The 20,620-nt window shown below is 43.4% G+C and overlaps 1 protein-coding gene across 1 annotated transcript in view; it reads right to left on the reverse strand.

Moving 5' to 3' along the window:
- Positions 1-19,908, reverse strand: part of LOC128270081 (uncharacterized) — a 54,752-nt gene extending 34,844 nt beyond the window's left edge. The window contains 6 exon segments of the mRNA XM_053007487.1: positions 7,455-7,502; positions 7,612-7,736; positions 8,371-8,707; positions 9,503-9,737; positions 10,120-10,320; positions 19,900-19,908. Of these exon segments, the coding sequence (XP_052863447.1) occupies positions 7,455-7,502; positions 7,612-7,736; positions 8,371-8,707; positions 9,503-9,737; positions 10,120-10,320; positions 19,900-19,908 (955 nt within the window).
- Positions 19,909-20,620: the final 712 nt, after the last annotated feature.

Below are 20,620 nucleotides of genomic sequence, written 5' to 3' on the forward strand. Positions count from 1 at the left end.
TGGGAGGCGAATAAAATGCGGAACATTATGTAGTGGCAGATACTGCCGGCGTTATTGCGAAGTCTAGCTGCTGAATAATTTATGTTCGGTCTAGAGTACGGCCGCGGGCCGCATAACTGGGCGGAAGCTTCGAATCGGAACAACGGTACAGCATCGCGGGGTTCCACGGGCGTCATTTGGCCGACTGGGCGAAGTTTATTAGGAGGCGGATTTCGGTGGGAAAATGTCACCCGAAACGATCGACAACTTGATTGTTTGGCTGGCAAATAGACGCAGGGTCTCGATAGGTCGTGCTGTCAAATGAAGCTCGCTTGGATTCCTGTTTCGTCCCGGCAATGGCCTTTCTACGGAGATTGTCACGATTATCGTTGGCCTGTGACTGTAACGGCGCGTCGCTGTAACAGACTGAAAATAGACTTTATAGATTTCCAGCCAAACCCCGGAAAAAGCAGAGATTTAAACTGATGGTTATCCAAATAGTGATATCAACATTTGCCACTCTTCCTTGATGATTATGGTGATTCAAAGTCATTTGGGTACGTAGGTTTTTTTTGCGCTTGCTTACGGCGATTACTCCAACTTTATTTGGGACGGTTTGTGTTTTTTTTTATGTAAATGATCAGTTTACGATTTTTACCCCCAACTCGTACTCGATCCACCGCGGGTCATCGATTTAGTGGAAGTTCCGCTAAAGTTTTGCCTTTTAGAACTACTATCAGTAACGATCGATTAATTTTTACGGTCCGCTCCCGCCAAGAGCTGCTACATTCTGTCCCGCCAAGGTCCCGCCAAGAGCTGCTACATTCTGTGCAAAGTAAATAAAACACACATACACATGCAAATTTGGTGTCCTGCCTTTTTGATGTAGACCGATTTTAAGCAATTACCCACAGCATTCAGAATGTGGGATGAAAAATGGAATGGCTTGATGTGCTAACGAGTTTCCAGCCATCAAGCACAGTCGTGCGTGCGACTCGCATCACCAGGGCTCGCAATTGAGAACAGCTTCAAAGTTGAGCAAATGTACGGGTTATTTGAGGTGAACGTTTTGTACAATAATGCGCTACATAATAACTCTAGCTATGTTGTTCTGGTGAAAAAGAAAAGCCAGAAAAGGATTCCATTTACATGATTTTAAGGTTTGCTGTAGTACTTTGGATAAATTTAAAAGCACTTGCAAAACAAAAAGAAAAATTCATGGATCAGTTCTGATGACATGATGCAAATTAATATCGAGGAATTGTATGTATGACATTAAACAAATTAACGGTCTCTCGATAAGATGTTGTCGTTGCCTTCTGCCGTTGGTATTCTTTCTCTCTATTCCACATTCTTGGTTCTTAAAATCACAATGCAAAATGTGTTTCCGTTTTTCTTCTAACTATGATAGAAAACTAAAACAGTTCTACTATTAAATTAGATTACAGTTTTTCAGCGTTAACAGGTCGTTCTCAAAAGGCGACACGTATAGTAATCAGTATGTTATCGTCGCTAAAATCAGAACCATCGATTTAATAAATCTAAATAAAAGTCGATTTTATGATCGATGTTTTCCGAGCAAAAATGGTGCGAAGCGATCGGTGGGCCATTTGCTGTGCTTTATTTTTTTACGATTACCGTACTTACCGTGAAATGCCTTCTATAGTCGCCATTTTTCATTCCCTTATCGCTCGTTAAACAACTGTGGTGCGCCGGAGCTTTTCTGTCATTGGCCAATTTTACTATCTTTCGCGCCACACGGACTATCCTGCTTTGGCACGCTGCTAGTCGGGTTTTACGTTTATGTCTTAACCTAGGGTTACTTGTTTTTGTTGGGTCGCTTCACGGTCGCCGTGATTTCCATCCGATATTGTTTGTCCTTATGACATTTCTTCTTTAGCAATCGAAACAACGTCCAATATCTTTTATGCTTGTGTGATCATAGTTTAAAATGATAAGCAATAAGTTTTCCAGCAAAGGATCTAAGGAAAATGGCTGTTTATCGTTTGGTGTTTCAAATTACTAGCTTGACGTGCACCGAATCGTCTTTATGTAAACAACGGAAAATGAAAAACCATTCATTTTATGCTGGGTGTTATCTAGTTTTATTTTCTCTACATTGGTTTCGTTTCACAATTTTTCATAAGGCTTACCACAAATAAAACATAATCGTTGAGCTGCGTTTCGATTGCTCATTGTGAACCGAGCGAGCTCTCAACAGCAATCAGTTGCTATCCCTTGTGCCTTGCCTTCATATTCACTTAGCCTCGTAACGAGCCAACGGGGAATATCATTGACCAGGGGCTATTAATTTTGCAAGCTACTCGAGGGACCCAACACGCGGGCGGAAGTGAATCAAGCACTAGCAGACATCAGTTAATGATTGTTTGCTCCTACTTACATGTTTGCCATAAAAATGGGAGTTCATAAATCTGGTGGGTCGCTATCGCGATGTGGAGTAGTGCAAACAATTGGTTTTCGTGCAAACAAATTCTCAATATTCCGGTTTACGTGCGTAATTTATAACTTAATTTTGCTTCCCAGCTTGCCAACTGAGTGTAAGTAACGAATGCCTTTCGGTTGTGTAGTGCCGAGACGCTCTGCTGGATATTTCCAATAAGCTTCTTAGGGGCTTACTGTTTTACTTCGTCATCACTCGACAGTTGTGTACATAATGAGTTTCGGATGAGGCGTAAGGAGTAAGTGACCGGTTTCCAATTGACCTAAACCTGATTATGTAGAACGATTCTCGGAGAAAGAAAGCTTTTCTTGAGCCATCATTGAGTGCTATCTTTTATTGAAGCCCAATTAGTGTGTCCCAAACAACTGGTGCTTTAATTATGCAAAAGGCGTTTTGTGATAAGAATAGAAAAATCATTCTGGATCAGTCGACAGTCCATCAGAATTGCCACGTTGGCAGGCACTGTTTGAGACGACAACCATGCGTCTCCATTCTTGCCGTAAGGTCACAATGTCAAGGTTTGATCAGAATTATACCAAAGAGAGATTTTGGAGCATCGGAAATGCGAAAATATCTAGTTGACAAGGAAAGGTTCGTTCTATTTTATTGACATTTGCTTCAAATCATTGCACCACCATGCGCCTCCATCACGGCATCCTTGTTTATTTATCACTATGCAATACACATACTAAAAGTTGGTATCAATTTCTAATTAAATCTGTATTGGTTTTTTCATGTCAATGGGATTTAATATAGTTCTAATATACCGCAAAAGGAGAGGACAAAGTCGGCTCCTTTGCATATTTTGCGAATACAAACAGGCCCAGATGTTGGAATATCGGAAAAAGCAGAAATTTAATCTAGGAAACAAATTCTCGCCCAGCCATCTGGCTCGGATTGGCTGGTCCGCTTATGGGTTCCATAACTACGACCTATTTTTTCATGACTACGGCGTAAGCCATCTATCCGGCATTTGTAAGTTTCCGTTCATTTTTCTTCTGGTTCGTTATGTCCTCCTTCCAGCGAGATATGATTAAAGATTTCTGCTCCATAGTTCTTAGTTTGGCTTACCATCCTCTTCTTTTTGTACTGCCTGCTTCGTTTTTCTTATATATTTTTTACATCTCTCTCTCTCTCTGTCTCTCTTTAAACTTTACGTGGTTTTCCTTGCAGTCACCGGTCGTGACTGTAACTTCAATTTTTCATCGAAACCATTGAAAGTCATTAACTAAGAGGCACGATCTCAAGATTCAACTATCGTCCACGAGGTCTTTTTAAAAAAAAAATTAATCAAGATAATGATAAAAAGAGGCCACACGCTAACACGCTCTCGGCCATCCTCTTCACAACGATAATGTGTGTTCCCGTTTGCCACAGCTTCGAATTTTCCGCTCAAATGGCCGTAGAATAGACTTAGGTACAACGATCTATCCGTGTAGAAGTGTGATTACATTTTCTAGCATTTACCGCCCAAGTTCAAATTCTCTTTTCATCGTTTCCATCAGATGAACTCTTGACGAAATTATGGTTCCAGCCTATGCGTTAGTATGAAAAAAACATCGTTAGCTGCATACTTTAGTAATGTTTTTGCAATAAAGTGTCCTCATTTTTGTTGAGGTAAATGTTTAAATGTAATGTTAAAGAATATGTTAAGCATAAAGTTAATAAATACGGCTCAGTCCGTTCTTTAAGAGGGGAAAAATGTTTAAATCTATTGAATTCTTAAAAAATTGGGAAATTTATAATGAATGGCACCAATGTCCCTCATGAAGTAACTTTATATATGGTTTGTTATGATTTATTATGATTTAATCTGATCGCAACCACATCCTTTTGCAAATGCTCGTATACGACAATTTGGCATTCAATAAAAGGGAGTCAATTTGACAGAAGTTCCAAACATTGCCCATTTCATACCCATTACGGATGGCACACGTTGGATTCGAGAACTCGAAAACTTACAGAAGCTATGGATTAACATGATATCAAACATTAACATGCAAATGCCGGAGGTAAAACTTAACATGGCATCTACTGGTTATCTTCATCGAATTTGGAATCATGAATTACTAACGGAAACCACATGGGATTTTTCTCGATTTGATATCTGGGCCGGGGATAAAATGTCAGAATTCGGTTTCGTGTTATCCTTGTTTGACTTCTGACTGTTCACCGCGGCGGAAGCCCGGTGGTTCAACAGGATGCTTGTGTGCACGTATCCTGTTTCAATATTTGAAGCTCGGGGCAGGAAGTGGAACACAGGCACGAATCCACAGCGAAATAATCCGATTGTATTCGAATCGAAAAAAATCAGATGAAACTGCACTATCGACCAACTTTTAATCCGTTGTGCGTTCAAAGCGGGTAGAATGCGATTAAATCTGTACTTTACAAAACAATACAAATTATTTTGAAAAAATATGCGTCGGCATGCGTCTTTCGTATGAGCCGCAATTCGATTCTGCTCTGGGATTTCTGCTCAAAATAGTAGATTAGGCATCTTGAGGGGTCGACTCCGCGGAGTTGGAATAATTGATTTGGTAACGCTGAAGTGGCTGGAGTCATGGCGAAACTAACACGACAGATGCCTACAGCGTGTTTAGCTAAATCAAATTAATGCTTGCAGCTATATATTGAATACTGACCCCGACATTGGAAACCGATACTTTGTAGCATATGCGGTGGAATGTAGCAGCTGCCCACCAAAGTGTTCATAATAATACACTCTCACCACGGTGCTATTGGACACTGTGTGATGACGAAGCAATATGCGGGCACATAAGGGCAACCCAGGGCAGTAGCTAGCGTAGCGATTTCTACGTCGATTAATTAGGGGTGGTTTGGTGTTCAATTATGAGCCGTGACACAACCGCTGCAGCTATAATCGATCACCGCGTTCGCGCGAACTAAACTGGGCGACGGCTGTCAGAAGCCGCAGTGAAACGATAAACACGCCTTAACCATATTGGAATCTCATCTCCGAGTTCAAGCTATCGTTGATAACGAGGACGGTAATGTCGATGATGAAGATTGGAGGGCTCGAAGTCCATGCTCAGTCCACAGTGTATAGTCTCTAATGCTATCTATAAAACCGTATTAGGATGGGATTCAGGAACGTTTAGCCTTTGTGAAAGGTCTACAAATTATAATTTTATTTCACAAATGTACCAATCATTTGCTTCTAATAAATCGAAACGGTGTGTTGGAAAAGTGGCATAAAGTATCTATAACAATATCATTAGCGCTGAAATAACATCCATCGTCACGACAATATCCACAAAACCATATCGTGTACCGTGCCATCATCTCTCTGTCAACAAGCAAAAATTAACAGAAGAATTGAGTTGTGAAAGTAAATCTTTAACGCATAAAAGTGGCCTTTCTAGTGAAGCGATGAAAAGTAATTGGAATGGGTCGTGACAGTCGAATTATCATTGCTTCCGTTTTCTGTATACGATCGACGGCAAAGTTTTCTCTAGATAATTTTTCGCAGCCATCATCATGCTCCGTTGAAAAACCACTCAGCCAACCGATGGGGAACGTCGGCGGAAAACCCCGCAAAAGTTCCACACAACGACTTTTCCCAACTGAAAATCATATCTTTGCGAATTGCTTTTTTGTGCCCTGGTGCCCCGGTGGAATGCTTATCTTCCAATTGATGGCAATCGGTCACGTCCCAGGACACCGCGAAGCCCCGGTTTCCCTGTCATCGATGGTTGGGATAAATTTCCCACGGGAAAGGTAAAGATACCTACAGGAAAAGGGGCCATCTGGTGCAGGTAGGAAAGTTATGGAAATGGTGAAAATAAAGAAATGGAAAAGAACAAGTTGTTGATCGTTAAAAAAGAGAACACCGTACGTGCGTGCAAGAGGGGATAGGAATATGAGGTACCTTCCTTCACATCGAACCTGCACCCGTCGATTCATTGGCAGACCACCGGTGTTGGTGGTTGGACTGAGACGAATTTAATCGGATCGACCTCTCACGTTCATCGTCGATTTGATGCGATTTCTAGGCAAAAGTTTTCACGTTTGTTGAGATGTTGCACCAACCTTTGTGGTGATTCTATATATTTTTCAATAATAAAAAAAATCCTTCCACAACTAGAGCAGTAGAGCCAGTTTCGAATTTCGCTTTGCATAAAACGACAAATATCGACCCTAGTGCTGGCGTTTCTACTTTGTGTGACTTAATTCTGATGGATTGAGATTGCTGGCGTGGACCAGAAGACCGGCGTGGTAGTAAAACGAGCAAAGTCTGAGGAAATGAGGAAAACTTTTACTATTAAGCACACAGTGCTTGGTGGGAACGAAAACATGACCGTTTACATAGCGAAGAGCAAGTTTCAAAAAGTGCAACCGAACCAATAATAAACCGGGGCCGGGGGGAAGTTGCGAGATGTTCTTAGGATTTACATGAACATTTCTCTAATCTGTGCTGCTTTTCCGAAGATTTTTTTAAGTATTGATGTTTTCGTTGTTTTGCTATCGATCAATGAATAAATAAGTAATTTTAAAAGTTTTCGGTTAAATCCGTACAATATAGCTTGAAAATGTGCATGTAAAGTGTTTTAGCGTCTAGATAGGAAGTCACACACAAAATATAATAAATTTTAAAGCGGGAAAATTGAAGGTATTTGTATTGAATTGGTTATTAAATGTAAGATAAAACAATAATATAAGAAACATACGCTTCCATACGGCTTCTTATTGCATTTCTATGATAAATATTATCGATTAATTTATTTTACTGATAAAAAACAATATCTAATTTGTATATTCAATCACACTCTTTTGCCCCTCATCGTTCTTTATATGACAGCGATGAATAATGCTTTTTCGAATTGGCACCCTAACTAAATAAATAACAATACTAAAGTAATGTTGAAGCAACTGGACCACAAAGGCACTTTGGACTTTTGGTTAGCAACAGAACGTTGAGCAAAGCCGTACGGTGTGCAATACGCAGCTATCATCATCTCGATTGTTGTCCCGTATCTGAATGAAATGGTACCCGGGATGCGATGGTCAAAATTATGCTGAACGTCGGCCGGTGTTTCACCTGCAGCTTCAGGTGATAAAAAATCCGCCGTGAATCCAAAGACAATAAAATTTTCATTATTCTGAGGCTCCGCGAGTCGCCCGAAACTAATCCTATTACGCATACGTACCGTTCAGGACGTGCACCTGGGCCGACGTGCTCTGCCTGCCAGCGACGGTACAGTTGTAGACGCCATTGTGAAATCGGTTCGCCTGCAGAACCGATATCCGGCTGATGAGCCACTGCTTGGTTCCGCTGTGAAGTAGCGCACAACACGACGATTTAGAGTTAGAACGACACGTTCACCTAATAACGACCTAGAACGCGCCGAACGGCCAAACTGGCCCTTGCACACTATTGGGCCGGAAAGGACCACGGCAAATGTATTCAAAGTCTTCCTATTGGTCTGCACGTGAGCTACAAAATTGTGGACAAAGCCTCCTTTGATGCTGCGTGGACCTGGCGAAAGTGAACACGTCGTACAGTTGTGATACTTTGAGATCAAATGGTAACAAACGACCCCATAGGGTCTCGATGGGCGTTTGGTTCCCATAGGTACGATGGTCAATAGGAACGCGTTCATATAAATCAAAGGTTTACTTTCATTCTGTCGTGCATCATTATTTTGGTCCACCATTACGCAATGATCATAAAAGTCAAACAAATCAGTAACAAACTATACGAAGAACATTCTCATTGGTGATTTCTATGTGTGTATTGTTAATTATAATCTCTGTTTGCTTACAATCAAATAAAGTAGACACGTGATAACAACATATTCGGATGCTTCTAATTACTCACAGTTTTTCTTTTTCGACGAATGATCAAATTACAGACAACTGACGTGAGGAAGATATCCCCCAATCTTTCGGGCCAGTGCACAACTTACCTAAAACTCATCCTGATATCCTTCGGCAGCTCAGCGCCATCCTTCGTCCAGCTAATCAGTCCACTTTCTGTCGTATGCGACAATTTGTTACTCTCTTTGCTGCGTCGTGAGTCGTATTTGGACAGCTCGTCTCCAGACACCGGTAGGAGCAGAGCGTTCGCTGGTGGAACAGCAGCGGCCTTCGACCGTTGGTGGGAACCTAGAGTGGGAGGGCTCGGCGGAAGGCTGCCCAAATACGACATCGACACTTGGCATGATATATCGATCGTGCTGCCTAATTTGTAATAACGATCATAGAACTCGTAGCCCATCTCGTCCACTATCCGTACAGCGGGCTCTGCACAGGAAATAAATCCAGTCGACGTTTCGTTGCGGGTAGTCGGAAATCCGGGTTTGTTGACGCAGAATCGAAAGAGACGAAAACGAACACAATTGCAATTGGGTGAGCTCTGCATTATTGATAATCAAACCATTACACGGATTGGAACATAACTCAATCTGTTAAAGCAATTTGTCGGGATCTTAACTGACGTTTGGTTAGTGCAGCATTTTCACACACTTTCTGTCTTTCTGCTTGTTACAGATTGGTTATTCTTCGTGATTTCGAATTGAGTTTTGTTTCATGCGAAAGTGGCAATCGATTTGTGCTTTTCGCATGACTGTGATGAATTTCCATGTTTCGATAGTTCATTCCGTTCGACCTGCTTCCATGTTGCTTGAAATGCACTTACATGAAAGTGGGTCGTTTCTTTTATGGGTAGTCTCATAGCCTAGAGCTAAAAGCACGATGCTGTCTTTTTGTTGTTTTGGTCTCCTTGTGAGGGAATGCCCAAGTGAAATGGCTTTCTTACGCAGTTTTGTAATTCTAATTTTATAGCTTTTGCCCCAGGACCTTTCTCGTTGAACGGGTCGATCTTTTGATGTCCTATAGGCGATTACGATATGCGCTATGCCTTCAGTAAAAACATTATCGTTGGGGTTGATCGTTCAATTTTTGGTTGAGTTCAATTCTGTGCTTGCGATTGACCGAATCTTGAAAATTGCATCAAGACCGCAAACATCGAAGTCATCAGTTCTGAACTTCAGTTGTTTATGGAGTTCCGTCAGCCAAAAATCGTATTAATTAACTTACCCAGCACGGTGAGATTCGTGGCAAAGACTCGAGGCGGATGTGTCGACACTTGGCACATGTACAGACCGGCTTCATCTGATTTGATCGGCTTGATATGCAGTCTCCAATTATTGGGTTATTGAAATTTGGTCTTTATCCGGGGATCCCCGCTGTACGTATTATTGCCGACGGTGAGTAACGACACCTTGTCCTCCGGATCCACATGACCTAAGGAGCCAACCACGTCATCAGTCTTCTGCAAACCGTCCGAGGTGGTTTTGGTTCACGCCACAAATCCGCACGAGGGATACGAAAGTGGACATGAAAGCGAGAGATAGAACACAATCAGTTGGTGGCGCTCTTGAGAAGGGTTAGGTTAAGGATAAGATTAATTTTCACAAGCCCTCGAGCCTGCCTCCCAGATAAATGCCACCATCAGACCGTAGCTTGGCCCAACCACATTCGACCACATAAATCTTGCATCGGTTATCGTGGCCTCTAGCATTTTTACCGTTGTCTGTAAGTTCGAAGTGTCTAGGCATCGAATCTCGGCTGTGAAGCATCTCGGAAAATGATACGGGGCAGTGACAACGATTTCGCTTGGAAGAATGGGGTGGCGTTCGTGACACATCCATTACGCTATACCTGGTTTCCGTCCACGGCCAAGGCGTTGGCGGTTCACAGCACATGAATAATGACGACATCATCATTCCTACTCTACAGTTGAGGATTGCTTCCGTTGATAAATGATATCCGACCTGCACGGCGGCTCCGGAAGTTACGTTGACCGGTTCCACGAAAAAGGGACTCCTGGTGACGGTCGTTATGCTGCTGATGCCCTACATCAGCAGAAAAAGGAGAGGAATGAATTTCAAATAATGGGCGGCTGTTGAAACAAATGAAAATACACATTAAAATAAAATATTCAATTTGCGTGCCACCGTTTAGTAATATTTACTGTGGTAACAGAAAATCGCTTCGAGGTAGGTTTACGTAGACACGTGGACAAAGCGGCGAGCGTTTAGTCCCTATTTGGATAACTTTCAAAAGGAGCTGCCTCAGGGCAGAGCTGGGGTGTTCATACACTGGTACACATGGCTTGAGTATGTTTGTGGAATTGTTGTCAATGTCACAGTTGATGATACATCATGCATGAGGCTCTCTGCAGACATTGCCACGAGCAACGGACAACGTGCCTCTTGCCTACTCAGGACAAATACATAGACCGTGTAACAGATGGCGAAGCTTGTGACAGTGATGTTTTGCTTCACGGAGAGATTGATTGCGATGTCAGTAACGATTCTACTGTTTTAGCCGGTTTTGGCGCAGCTTGGTGGTCGTACAAGGTTACAGTGCTCGTTTATGATGTACTTTTCAATATTTTCAACATTCTAGATTCAATAGAGATAGCCACAGGCCGTGCTAAAAATCTATGTGATCGTTTCATAAAAACGTACGCAAATTGTATATGTTCCTGGTGACTAGTTTTAAAACTTTGTTAGGTTTGATTTAAGTATTTATATCATGTTCTTTTATTATGGCCTAAAGGCAACTTTGCAAAAGAAAGTGCCAGTGGGAGTCTCGGTTGAGATGAAATAATGATACTCGGAATCATATTTCCCAGCAGTGCCATCGCTTTTACTGGACAAAGGTACGGCAGTGATACAGTTTTAAAACGATCCTGAAGCCCGCCCATCTGCCTAGGGAACTATTCATTCATCAGGTTACGTTTGTGGACGGTATCGACCTCTAAGTTGGTTTGGCTAAAACTTCCGATCCTGCTGCAAAACTTTGCCTATCATAGCCGGTCGGTTTCAATATTATCAACCGCTGGCTAGCCAATTCGATGGTAGGCGTTTCGGCAGGAAGAGCTATGAACCGTTAGCGAAAGTTACCATTTTTGTTTCCGGAGTTCAATGTTATCTTTGGTGGTAAAATTAAGTCTCGTGCCAAAACGGTGATCCCGGAGATTAACTTCCTGTTTGGTGCTGACGGACCCAGCGCTCAACGTAAGGTTTAGATGGTGGTGTCCATCGTGGTTATTGACTCTTTTGGCTTGTAATTATTTCGTTGCTGGCACTGTGGACTCCACAAGAGCATCCTTTCAGACAGCGGTTTAATAAACTTAGGCCACATTGTTACTTGGTGTAATAATGTGGCCTTCAAAAACCTAATCTGCACATTTTAGTTTGACTTCAACTGAGTACTAATTTTGCAATTAGTTACACGATTTTCCAATCAAAGATATTTTATGCCAATTTATTATTCCTATTATTTCTGCTTCGCTATTTTCCCAACCATGAACATTAGTAGTAGCGTTGAATTTCAATGCTGCCTTCATGCTATCAAAATAAACAAGCAAGCTGTAAATAAAAATTATGTCTACCTTTGTTTTAACAAAGGGCGACCGTTTTAAATAAAGCATAAGGCACTCCTTTTTCTATATTATTCCTATAAAATCATAATTTGTGAAATGTTAAAAATACAAGGGAACTGGAAGATGAAACGAACAGTATGTGCTTAACTCCTGGCAAGCTAGGTGATGTGGGGCAATGTTTGTGAAATGACGGATGGCTTGAACGGGTTTCTGGATGAGGAAAGCGAATCCCTAAACTCGGGAACCCTTTTACTAACGCCAAAGCAACCCAACAACGGGAAGGAATCGATTAAGCTACGAAAGATTGAACATTTTCCTAAACAACACACGTGTCAGCAGCAGGGGGTCAGCGCAGGATTACCTTGATCCTGGCAAGCCTTCGAAACCCAATTAGTTTTCGAGATGAACATGTTTGATAGACCTATATGACCCCTCGATGGAGATTTGTTTTAGTGGAACTAAAGGAAAGCATAAGGTGAAACTCCAGATGCTATCTAGTACTTCTACTGTGTCAAATTTCCGTTGTGTTTTTCGTTTAGGAACTGCAGAGCTTTATCATCCTGGAGAACCAAACATGCTATATGGCGTGTCAGTGTATTTCTTTCGCTAGAGGGTTTCAAAGTGGACGAAAACAGCACAGAAATTCGTTCTGTATGATGTTTCACAAGAATTATTAAAACGGCGACCGCAGATCAACCGTACAGCCCCCTCGAAGTTGTTCGTTTGTTACGTTCCTATAAGCAAACGTGTTTTGTGCTACGCTTCCACCCGCAGCTGGTGATGTTACTTTTATCTACCCACAAAGCTGCTTTGAGTGCCAGGAACTGGCGACTCTTTATCCCAAAATCATTCTCATGTGCCCACATATTTTATTAATGCTGTACTGGATACAATCAGTGAATTTCCGTAATGCCCTGGACCGGAAATTGAGCATCTTTCCTGTTTACCTTTACTTTTGACCTTTTTCAGGATTACGCTTTTGAGGTACCATAGTTTTTTCTTGACCAGTGTTGCGATTGACTGTACAAGATGTAGGCTGGTTGGCGGAAAATCCAAGCAATCCCGACAGGTATTGTACAAAAATCCTTCTCTAAGTTGCGAATTGACTTTTGACATGTTCTGTTATGTTGGGTGATGTTTCAACAGAAGCTCGAAATAACAATTGGACAACGATTTAAGTCGTTTTTCCGTTCAATTTTGATAATATAAATTCACATGCGACCCGTTTGATACAGCAGACAGACAGCAACAAATCAATAAGCGTAACACATAGCGATTCTTGCATGACAAACTGCTCCGACTGTCCGAAACCAAATATTGAAATGCTGTGTGAGCTGCTACGGCTGCGGTCGCTGCGAGTATTTCTATTTTGTGTATTCCAATGATTGACTCGAGAGGCGAAACTACCAAAGGAGGTATTTGCAGGCCCCCTGCTGGTTGGTGAATGAAAGCATTCATAAATAAATCGCCATCATAAATTCTCGTTATCCACACTGATGCTATGATTTCCGTTCCATTCAACTGCTCCCGACGCTCCGGGCCAACGCCCTACAGACGGAGGATTGGATAGCCACAGTCTTCTACCTTCGCTCTCGGCCTTTATATCTTGAAAGCCATCGAAATGCAGCGCATCACACCAACCAGAAACCGACCAAAAGCAAGCGAACCGAAGAAGCGTAGCAGTAAAACATTTAATGCTCGTCGGCCACTGGCGGACAGGATGTGCTGGCTCACATGCTGGGTTCCAGAGGGGGCCGATGGTCTTCCGGGCGGATTCTTGTTTTTCTTTTCGCCTTCGAATCTACGGCCGGGATGGCTCCGAGCGGCTCGGCATGCATACGTCGGATGCTGATAATGATTAATGGCCGCCATCAACGGATGCTAACGGAATGATCGTGCTTTTCGGGAAGCATGCAATCGGGTTGAGCAGACCCCGGCTGTCCATGGCCTGCTGCCAAGCTCGATTGTCCGAAGCACTCCTTATTCGCGGTGTCTCGGGGTGTGTAGAAGTAATTTCGTAGAAATGTCATGCTGTGCTGCCAACAATCGTTCGCGGAGAGTGGTGTTGAGTGACTTGAAATATTTATGCCGTGGCGAGAAAACAGCTAGACTACAGCGGGCAAGATAATGGGAAACAATTATCAAAAAAGTGCAGTACACAATTTAAGGTATGCTTGAAGCTGAATAGTTGTTCCGATGGTAGTGAAAAGGCCAAATTATTGAGCAAACCCCTTAAGTAAAGACCCCTGGAGGCAAGTTGTACCCGTAGTTAACACAAGCTCCATTACCGTCGAAGTATTAAAGTGTGATGATCCGCAAACATCAACACGAAACCCTCAACGCTCTGTAACGCTTCGAAACCGAGGGCTGCCGAGCACATGCAGGCCCGGGCACGTGCGTTCCCAGCAGAAACGGCGCGGAAGGAAACATTTTCCGCCGGGTGTTAAAACAACGGCCCTCCCAAAAAACGGTCACCTTGAGTTGTTGAGGCAAAAAACACGTTTCTGCTGCTACACGAGGACTGCAAAGAAAACACTCCGAACATCAGCTTAAAAGCATGGAAAAGTCTTCGTTTCTAAGCTCGCAGTGTATGTTTGCTTTGAGGCCAGGTACTATCCCCTCGGTACATCGAACAACTTCGCCGTTTTTTGGCCTTTAATGTGGTCCTCTTCTTCGAGACAGGATGCGGGCGCTAGTGTCTAGACGGAGAGAAAATATTGTGCAACTTCCGGACGCAATAAAAATCGGAGATGATTTTGTTCTCGACGAAGTTTATTTATATTCGAGCCACGTTCGACGCACCAAACCGGAAGTGAAATAAGAGGCAAAGTAAACACGAGGCAGCGTGGGGAGAGATTTTAGCCTTTTTCGACTTTCCACTCCGTCACGGGTAGAACAAACATCCAATCAACCGGCTGCAGCCATGTTGGGTATTTACATGCATTCCCTGGTGTGTTGCAGGATAGTAAAAGAGCGGGCATCTGTTGCTTGGCATGGATGTCAAAAGGTCAAACCGCTTTCGGCCATTGCGGTGAAAGTTTCGTTTTGTTCTTTGTTTGATCATACATGTTTCTGGTCCGTTTCAAGTTTTGGTTGGAACCGTAACCTATGCTTAAAAAGTCTTATTTACAGGCCATGTCATTAGTAGCGACAATCATGAACAAATGTGGGTTTTTAGTGGGTAACGATACCAAGAGCCTCCGATTAAGTTCACTCACATAAAAGCCCACAACAGTCTACGCTTTTGGACTTGTTTTTCACGTTTCAAGTTTCTATTCACGCTCATTGCATCATACAGTTCAGGTTTAACATGAGACACTCGAGAGCTACCTTCTTTTCGCATCGGGAATACTTACGGCATTTTTCCGTTGCTGCTGTTGCCGTTATCAGGTTGCGCTGGGTGTACTGGGCTGGGTATACGGCTCTTTATCCGCCGTTTGCAGCCGGAAGAACGGAGGTGGCATGGGTGGCTCATTTTCACACTTCACTTGCCGCACGTCGCACGCATCGCTCCTCAAATAGGTGAATTCCATTATCCACTTAGGGTACATTCCAGGGGTTTGGATCAGAGTCAAGTGGCAGTTACCTGCCGCTCGCCACCGCCCTGGTTTTTACCGTGTGAAAAACTGGTGGAAAACGTAATGTTTTTTTTCGGGTGTTCGACTCACACATTCACTGGCACGCATGGCACCTGCACCGGTATGCAAATGAGGCGAATGTTGCCGTCCTTTCGACGGTGAAACACTCGTAACTACCAGCGCGAGATGTTGATAGTTCCCGGAGGAGCATTAATCCAGTAATTCCTCTGACCTTTGTGCTGTGTTCCCGCGTACCGTGAAAGTTACTCAATTAGTGTGTGAGGCGGTTTCAACCGCGGAGCTACCAGAAAGAGGTAGCACAGGTAGTGGCGATCGTGTGGTTCAAGTAGCGCTTTTCATTCTGCTCCGTCTGTCCGGGCGAGAGTGTTACCGGGAAACATAAGTGGGCGCTGGGTATTCAGGAGCGAATCAGGGTACGCCAGATCAAGTGTCCAATCTTTCAACCGCTACACCCAGTCATTTCATTCATCCTTGTGCTTCATTTTGAACATCGAATAACCGAAACCGAGGGCAGAGCTCTACACACGCGTCCGAGTGCCGGTTCAAGGAAAACTCAATTTGCACCAGAACACGGTTTCGCACTCTCGGGAGTACTCGGGGAGTTCAAAAAGAGACGTCACTCGCCTGGTTGTCGCTGTTGGCCCGAACGCACGCCCGCACCCATCGACGTACCGATCAGAACTGACCTTCCAGCATCCAGCGTCCGGCGTTGCCGGTGCTCTCGGTAGAGCACATTCGGGGTCACACGGTTCCATAAACTCCAAGAAAAACTAACGACTCCTACCGAAGACGCTCTCAGGTGGTGGGTTTTCGTCGAGTTTGCGCACTGCCCCGGTCACGGTTTGTGGCGGAAAGTACTTCGTTCCGTTCCGTTCCGTTTTGTTTGGCACGTCCGTTCTGTGCTTGGTTTCCAGATGAAGCTCTGCGGAGCCCATCCAGCATCCACTCTTAGAATTCATTCTTTTGCAAGAATTTTCGCGAGGCCACGTACATGCAAAGTGAGGTTAGGGCTAACGATTGCCACATTGGTGCCGGCATTTTTTGGCCCTTGCGGCGTTCTTCAGAGTTCACTCCACACGGCTTCGTCGTGGGAAGATAAAATGTGATCTTAAGATTCGATTGAAGCACTGCTGCTCTGCTCTCCAACTTGCGGCACAATGCGAAGTACTCGCTAAACACTTACTTATTACCCTCCAGTGTATCCGACTGGGTGTGCCTCATAATCGGCACAATCCGTGAGTTGAATCATGTCGAGCGTAAAGTGTAAAGTTTGAACAACATAACTTTGCGTGCGTTGCCGGTAGTTTGAAGTTCTTGCCGGTCTTCGTCGGTCTTTGGATGCAGTGCGCCCTGAACTAGTTTTGAGCCGGTGCTTTTGCAGAGAGCCCCAATTTGTGTGATCCTTGAAAACATGTGAATCCTTTGGGTTATTTATTTATCCGCCCGTTATGTGCGTGGAAAACGACCGCAATGGTACGGTGGCCCTTTTGGCCAGGTTCGGCTCGACAAGTTGTTGTGGAACGCTCGTTTCCACAAGATCGGTGTGGGTATTGCAACTTTGGACCTTTATCTCGTTTGCTCCGACTTGAAAGTTTTGGGTCGATTCAACGCCCTAGCATAGTTCAAATAAATAGTCGATATTGACCAGATAACAGTGGGTTTATTTATTATATAGTTTCAATAATAGTTTTAAGATTAGACTAAAACTAAGTTTAGTAAAAAACGATTTTTGGTCACAATCCGGGACGCTAGTTCCACTGTGCTGGACGTCTCGGAGTGCCTCAAAATATTCTTTTTACCAGCGCGTCTAGAACATCATTCGAAATCGTGTTTCATGGTCTGCTGACAATTGGCTACAACTATTTCGCTCCAGTACGCCAAGAAAGGTGTCCTCGCTGCTGAGCGACCGACGCCGGACGCTCAAGTGGCCCCTGCCCAAGGACCAAGGAAGCAAAATCAAAATTTGATATTGTCTCGTAGCTGCGCCCGGTGGGAGAGAATCCTTTGCAGAGCTATAATTGAATTGTAGCACATGTAACGTCATAAAATGATCTCTTGAATGCTACTTCCCTCACGGGCGCCGGTGTTATTTGATTTCGAACATCACAAGCTACGTCACTGATGCTTCAAATATTATGTCACGCCGTCAAGTTCGCTATACTTTGGCAATAAAAATACATGAATGAATGAAATTCCATACATCTCGCAGAACCAGGGGGAACTTCCGGGAAATCGGTGCCGCGACTTGAAATTATTTGCCACTACTCAAATAGTTTTTGAGGTCCCACAGAGTCTGGGTCACTGTTTGCCTAGGTACACTGCTGCCTTCGCTTGTGGGAAACGATAAGCAGCTCAGCGAAACGCGATGACATTCTAGGTCATCTGGAAAAATAATACTTCGTACGTTCCGTCATGGCCCGGTTCGCCAGCGGCAGCAGCACGTAGGTTGTATACTACGCCTGTATACTACTAGCGTATACTCTGGTAAGCGGGTAAATATCAACGGTATCGTAAAAGGAAAGCACAAGCAAAAATACGCAGACCCATTATGCTGGCATTACACCTTGCAGCACAAAACCGGGCGCTTCCGGGCTCGGCGAAACATGGGCCAGTTAGTAAACATCTCGGCCCCGAAATCTGTGCCGCCGTCGGGAGTGCGCGCTGTACCCTGACACAAATGCAACCCTGGGGCGCTGGCAGAAATTGCCAACCTACGCCGAGATCAAATGGTAACCTGGAAACGATTTTCGCTTCCTCGCACCTTCCACGAAGGAGGAAGCGCATTTTTATCGTACTTTACTGGGCACGGTGTGGCCCCGTAGTCGCTCCACGGCGTTTTCGTGCCCGGTGGCTGCATAGCGTGGCGCAATGCATGTTTAGGGAAGTTTGAACACGTGTTCCAGGTGTAAAATAGCATAACGAAAATTGGAATACAGCTACGGATCCGCCGGCGGACGATCGTGTCGACCGAAGGGCGCGACGGAAATGTTTATGGGCTTAACAAGCTCAGTAATTAATCTGGGCGAAGGGACAAATTTACTTCTGCACTATTCTCCATTGTGCCAATGATTTGACGATCTTACGTTGTGACTATTTTTCACCTACTTTCATATTGCAAATTGTGACAAAAATGGCGTGAGTTTACAAGTATAGTATAATACTTCAAGCAGATTCTAAGCTTGAAATTAACTAAACGTAAGGAATTTGAAAAATATTATTGAAAACGTTGTTGAATGTATTGGGAAAAATCTTTCAATCGGACAGACGTCGACAGTGTTAGATCACTGAGCACAGGTTGAAATGTGGCCGTTTCACAGCCCGGAAAGCCATTTCGCGGCAAAAAAAAAGTTATAAATAAGTATGTCTCATCCATATTGATGCACAGGTTCTCCGCTTCTCGAGCAAATGTTGGACCGTCTTTTGAAACGGCGCCAACATTTTATGCAGGTTATGAGTTAACGTGTCGATAAGCGAAATATGAGCGTGAGAAATGGTCGGTTTATACTTCACAAAACGCATGCGGGTTCCTGTTTTTGTCTTTCCCGTATTTGTAATTCGATTGTGTCCACTTTAGGGCGAGCTACCACGGCCCGTTCGTTTCATAATTCAAACTGTAGTGAAAGTTTCCGCTTAAGGCATGAATTATTTAAACAAAACTATTCCCAACCAGAACATAATCCTTCAAAACAATCAAAACCATTTTTTATCATTCCTCTTTCGTGACGGTCAGCCATTGGCCACCTTCTGACCATAAAGCCGACCAAACACCGGTACGAGCGTAAGCTGGCGCGAGCTGTCGAGGAACTCCAGCGCCGAGTGTTTCGGTATAATGGTTTATATTGTGCAATTGCACAATGTACGGACGAGTTTTTCTTCACATATTTTATTGTATTGTCACCTAGCCTGACGCAACTTTTCGGACCGTGAACAGTCAGTCGGTAGGAAAACTTGCGGTGGAACAAAACTTGGTTCCAGCTGTAGGTTGCCTAATCCTTTCCGTCCTTTTCAGTGAGCAGAACTTTGGAGGGTAATTTTTCATAAATCGCATTCGGAAATAGCGGCACACGGACGCAAATGGACAAGCGTGAGTTATGTCCCAAGCCACGCTTTTGCTTTTGAACGCTACTAATCGCTTTGCACTTAGTTTTCCTGCTATTTTGCCAATTTCGATTGTTATGAGAACATTCATAGGGCCAACAAATACCGCAGTTTGGGTTTTAGTGCCCTTAGCCGTAAGACTTTTAACGTAAAAATGAGTTATGAAAACACACTCAGATGGGGAAACAATTTTCATCATGTTGGGTATGGACATAGTGAATTCGAAGAAAATTAAATAAACGGCAAACAAAAATGAGTGATCCACAACAAGGGCATAGTATCAGAACAAACTTTTCAATATATGTTAAAATGCTTGGTAAAAGATATTTGTCCTGTTATCTTACCTCATGCATCTCTTGGGAAGAGACAAATTTTCTTTATTATTGCCCAAGAAGGACAATCTCTACCTACTTTTACGCTTGGCTGTCAGATAGTTGATTAGTTTTTATTATTATTATTGGAACGGAAAAAGATGTATTAAGTAATAACTTAAAGTTCTGCACTCAAGTTGAAATGCACTGTCAGCGTTCGAACAGACGTCTTTCGCATATAAACCGATTAATCGGTGCAGCGCAGACGGATGATCTATGGCCGAGCTACGATTGCCAATTTTGATTTTTATCAACTGAAAAATGGTGGGACACCACAAACGCAGCGGACGAAAAACAATGGTGATAAACACATTAATTTAGTTGTGTACAATGTTATTTTCCGAAATGCCACCTATTTCTTAAGTTATTTTTGTTCAGTTAGATTAAGTTAACTATTAAGTAGCCTTAATAAATACGACCCAGTGGTCCGTTCTTCTAAGTTAAAAAATAAAATAAAATCGTTTGTTCCAAGGAATTGGTAAGCTTTCAAAATTAAAAACAGCGTAAAAAATAAAACACAGGACCCCCGGTTGCATGATAAATCCCCCCCGGGGCGCTTTGTAGCGTGGCTGTTGCCTTTTGTTCACGATTCTAGTGCTTTTTGCCAGAAGAAAGGCAAGACTCTGAGCCCGGAGCGAACGACAGCGACGTTTCGAAATCGACCTGTTTGGAATTTCCTGGGCTTAGCCAGTAG

This window comes from Anopheles cruzii, chromosome 3, assembly GCF_943734635.1.
Source record: "Anopheles cruzii chromosome 3, idAnoCruzAS_RS32_06, whole genome shotgun sequence".
Classification (NCBI taxonomy): domain Eukaryota; kingdom Metazoa; phylum Arthropoda; class Insecta; order Diptera; family Culicidae; genus Anopheles; species Anopheles cruzii.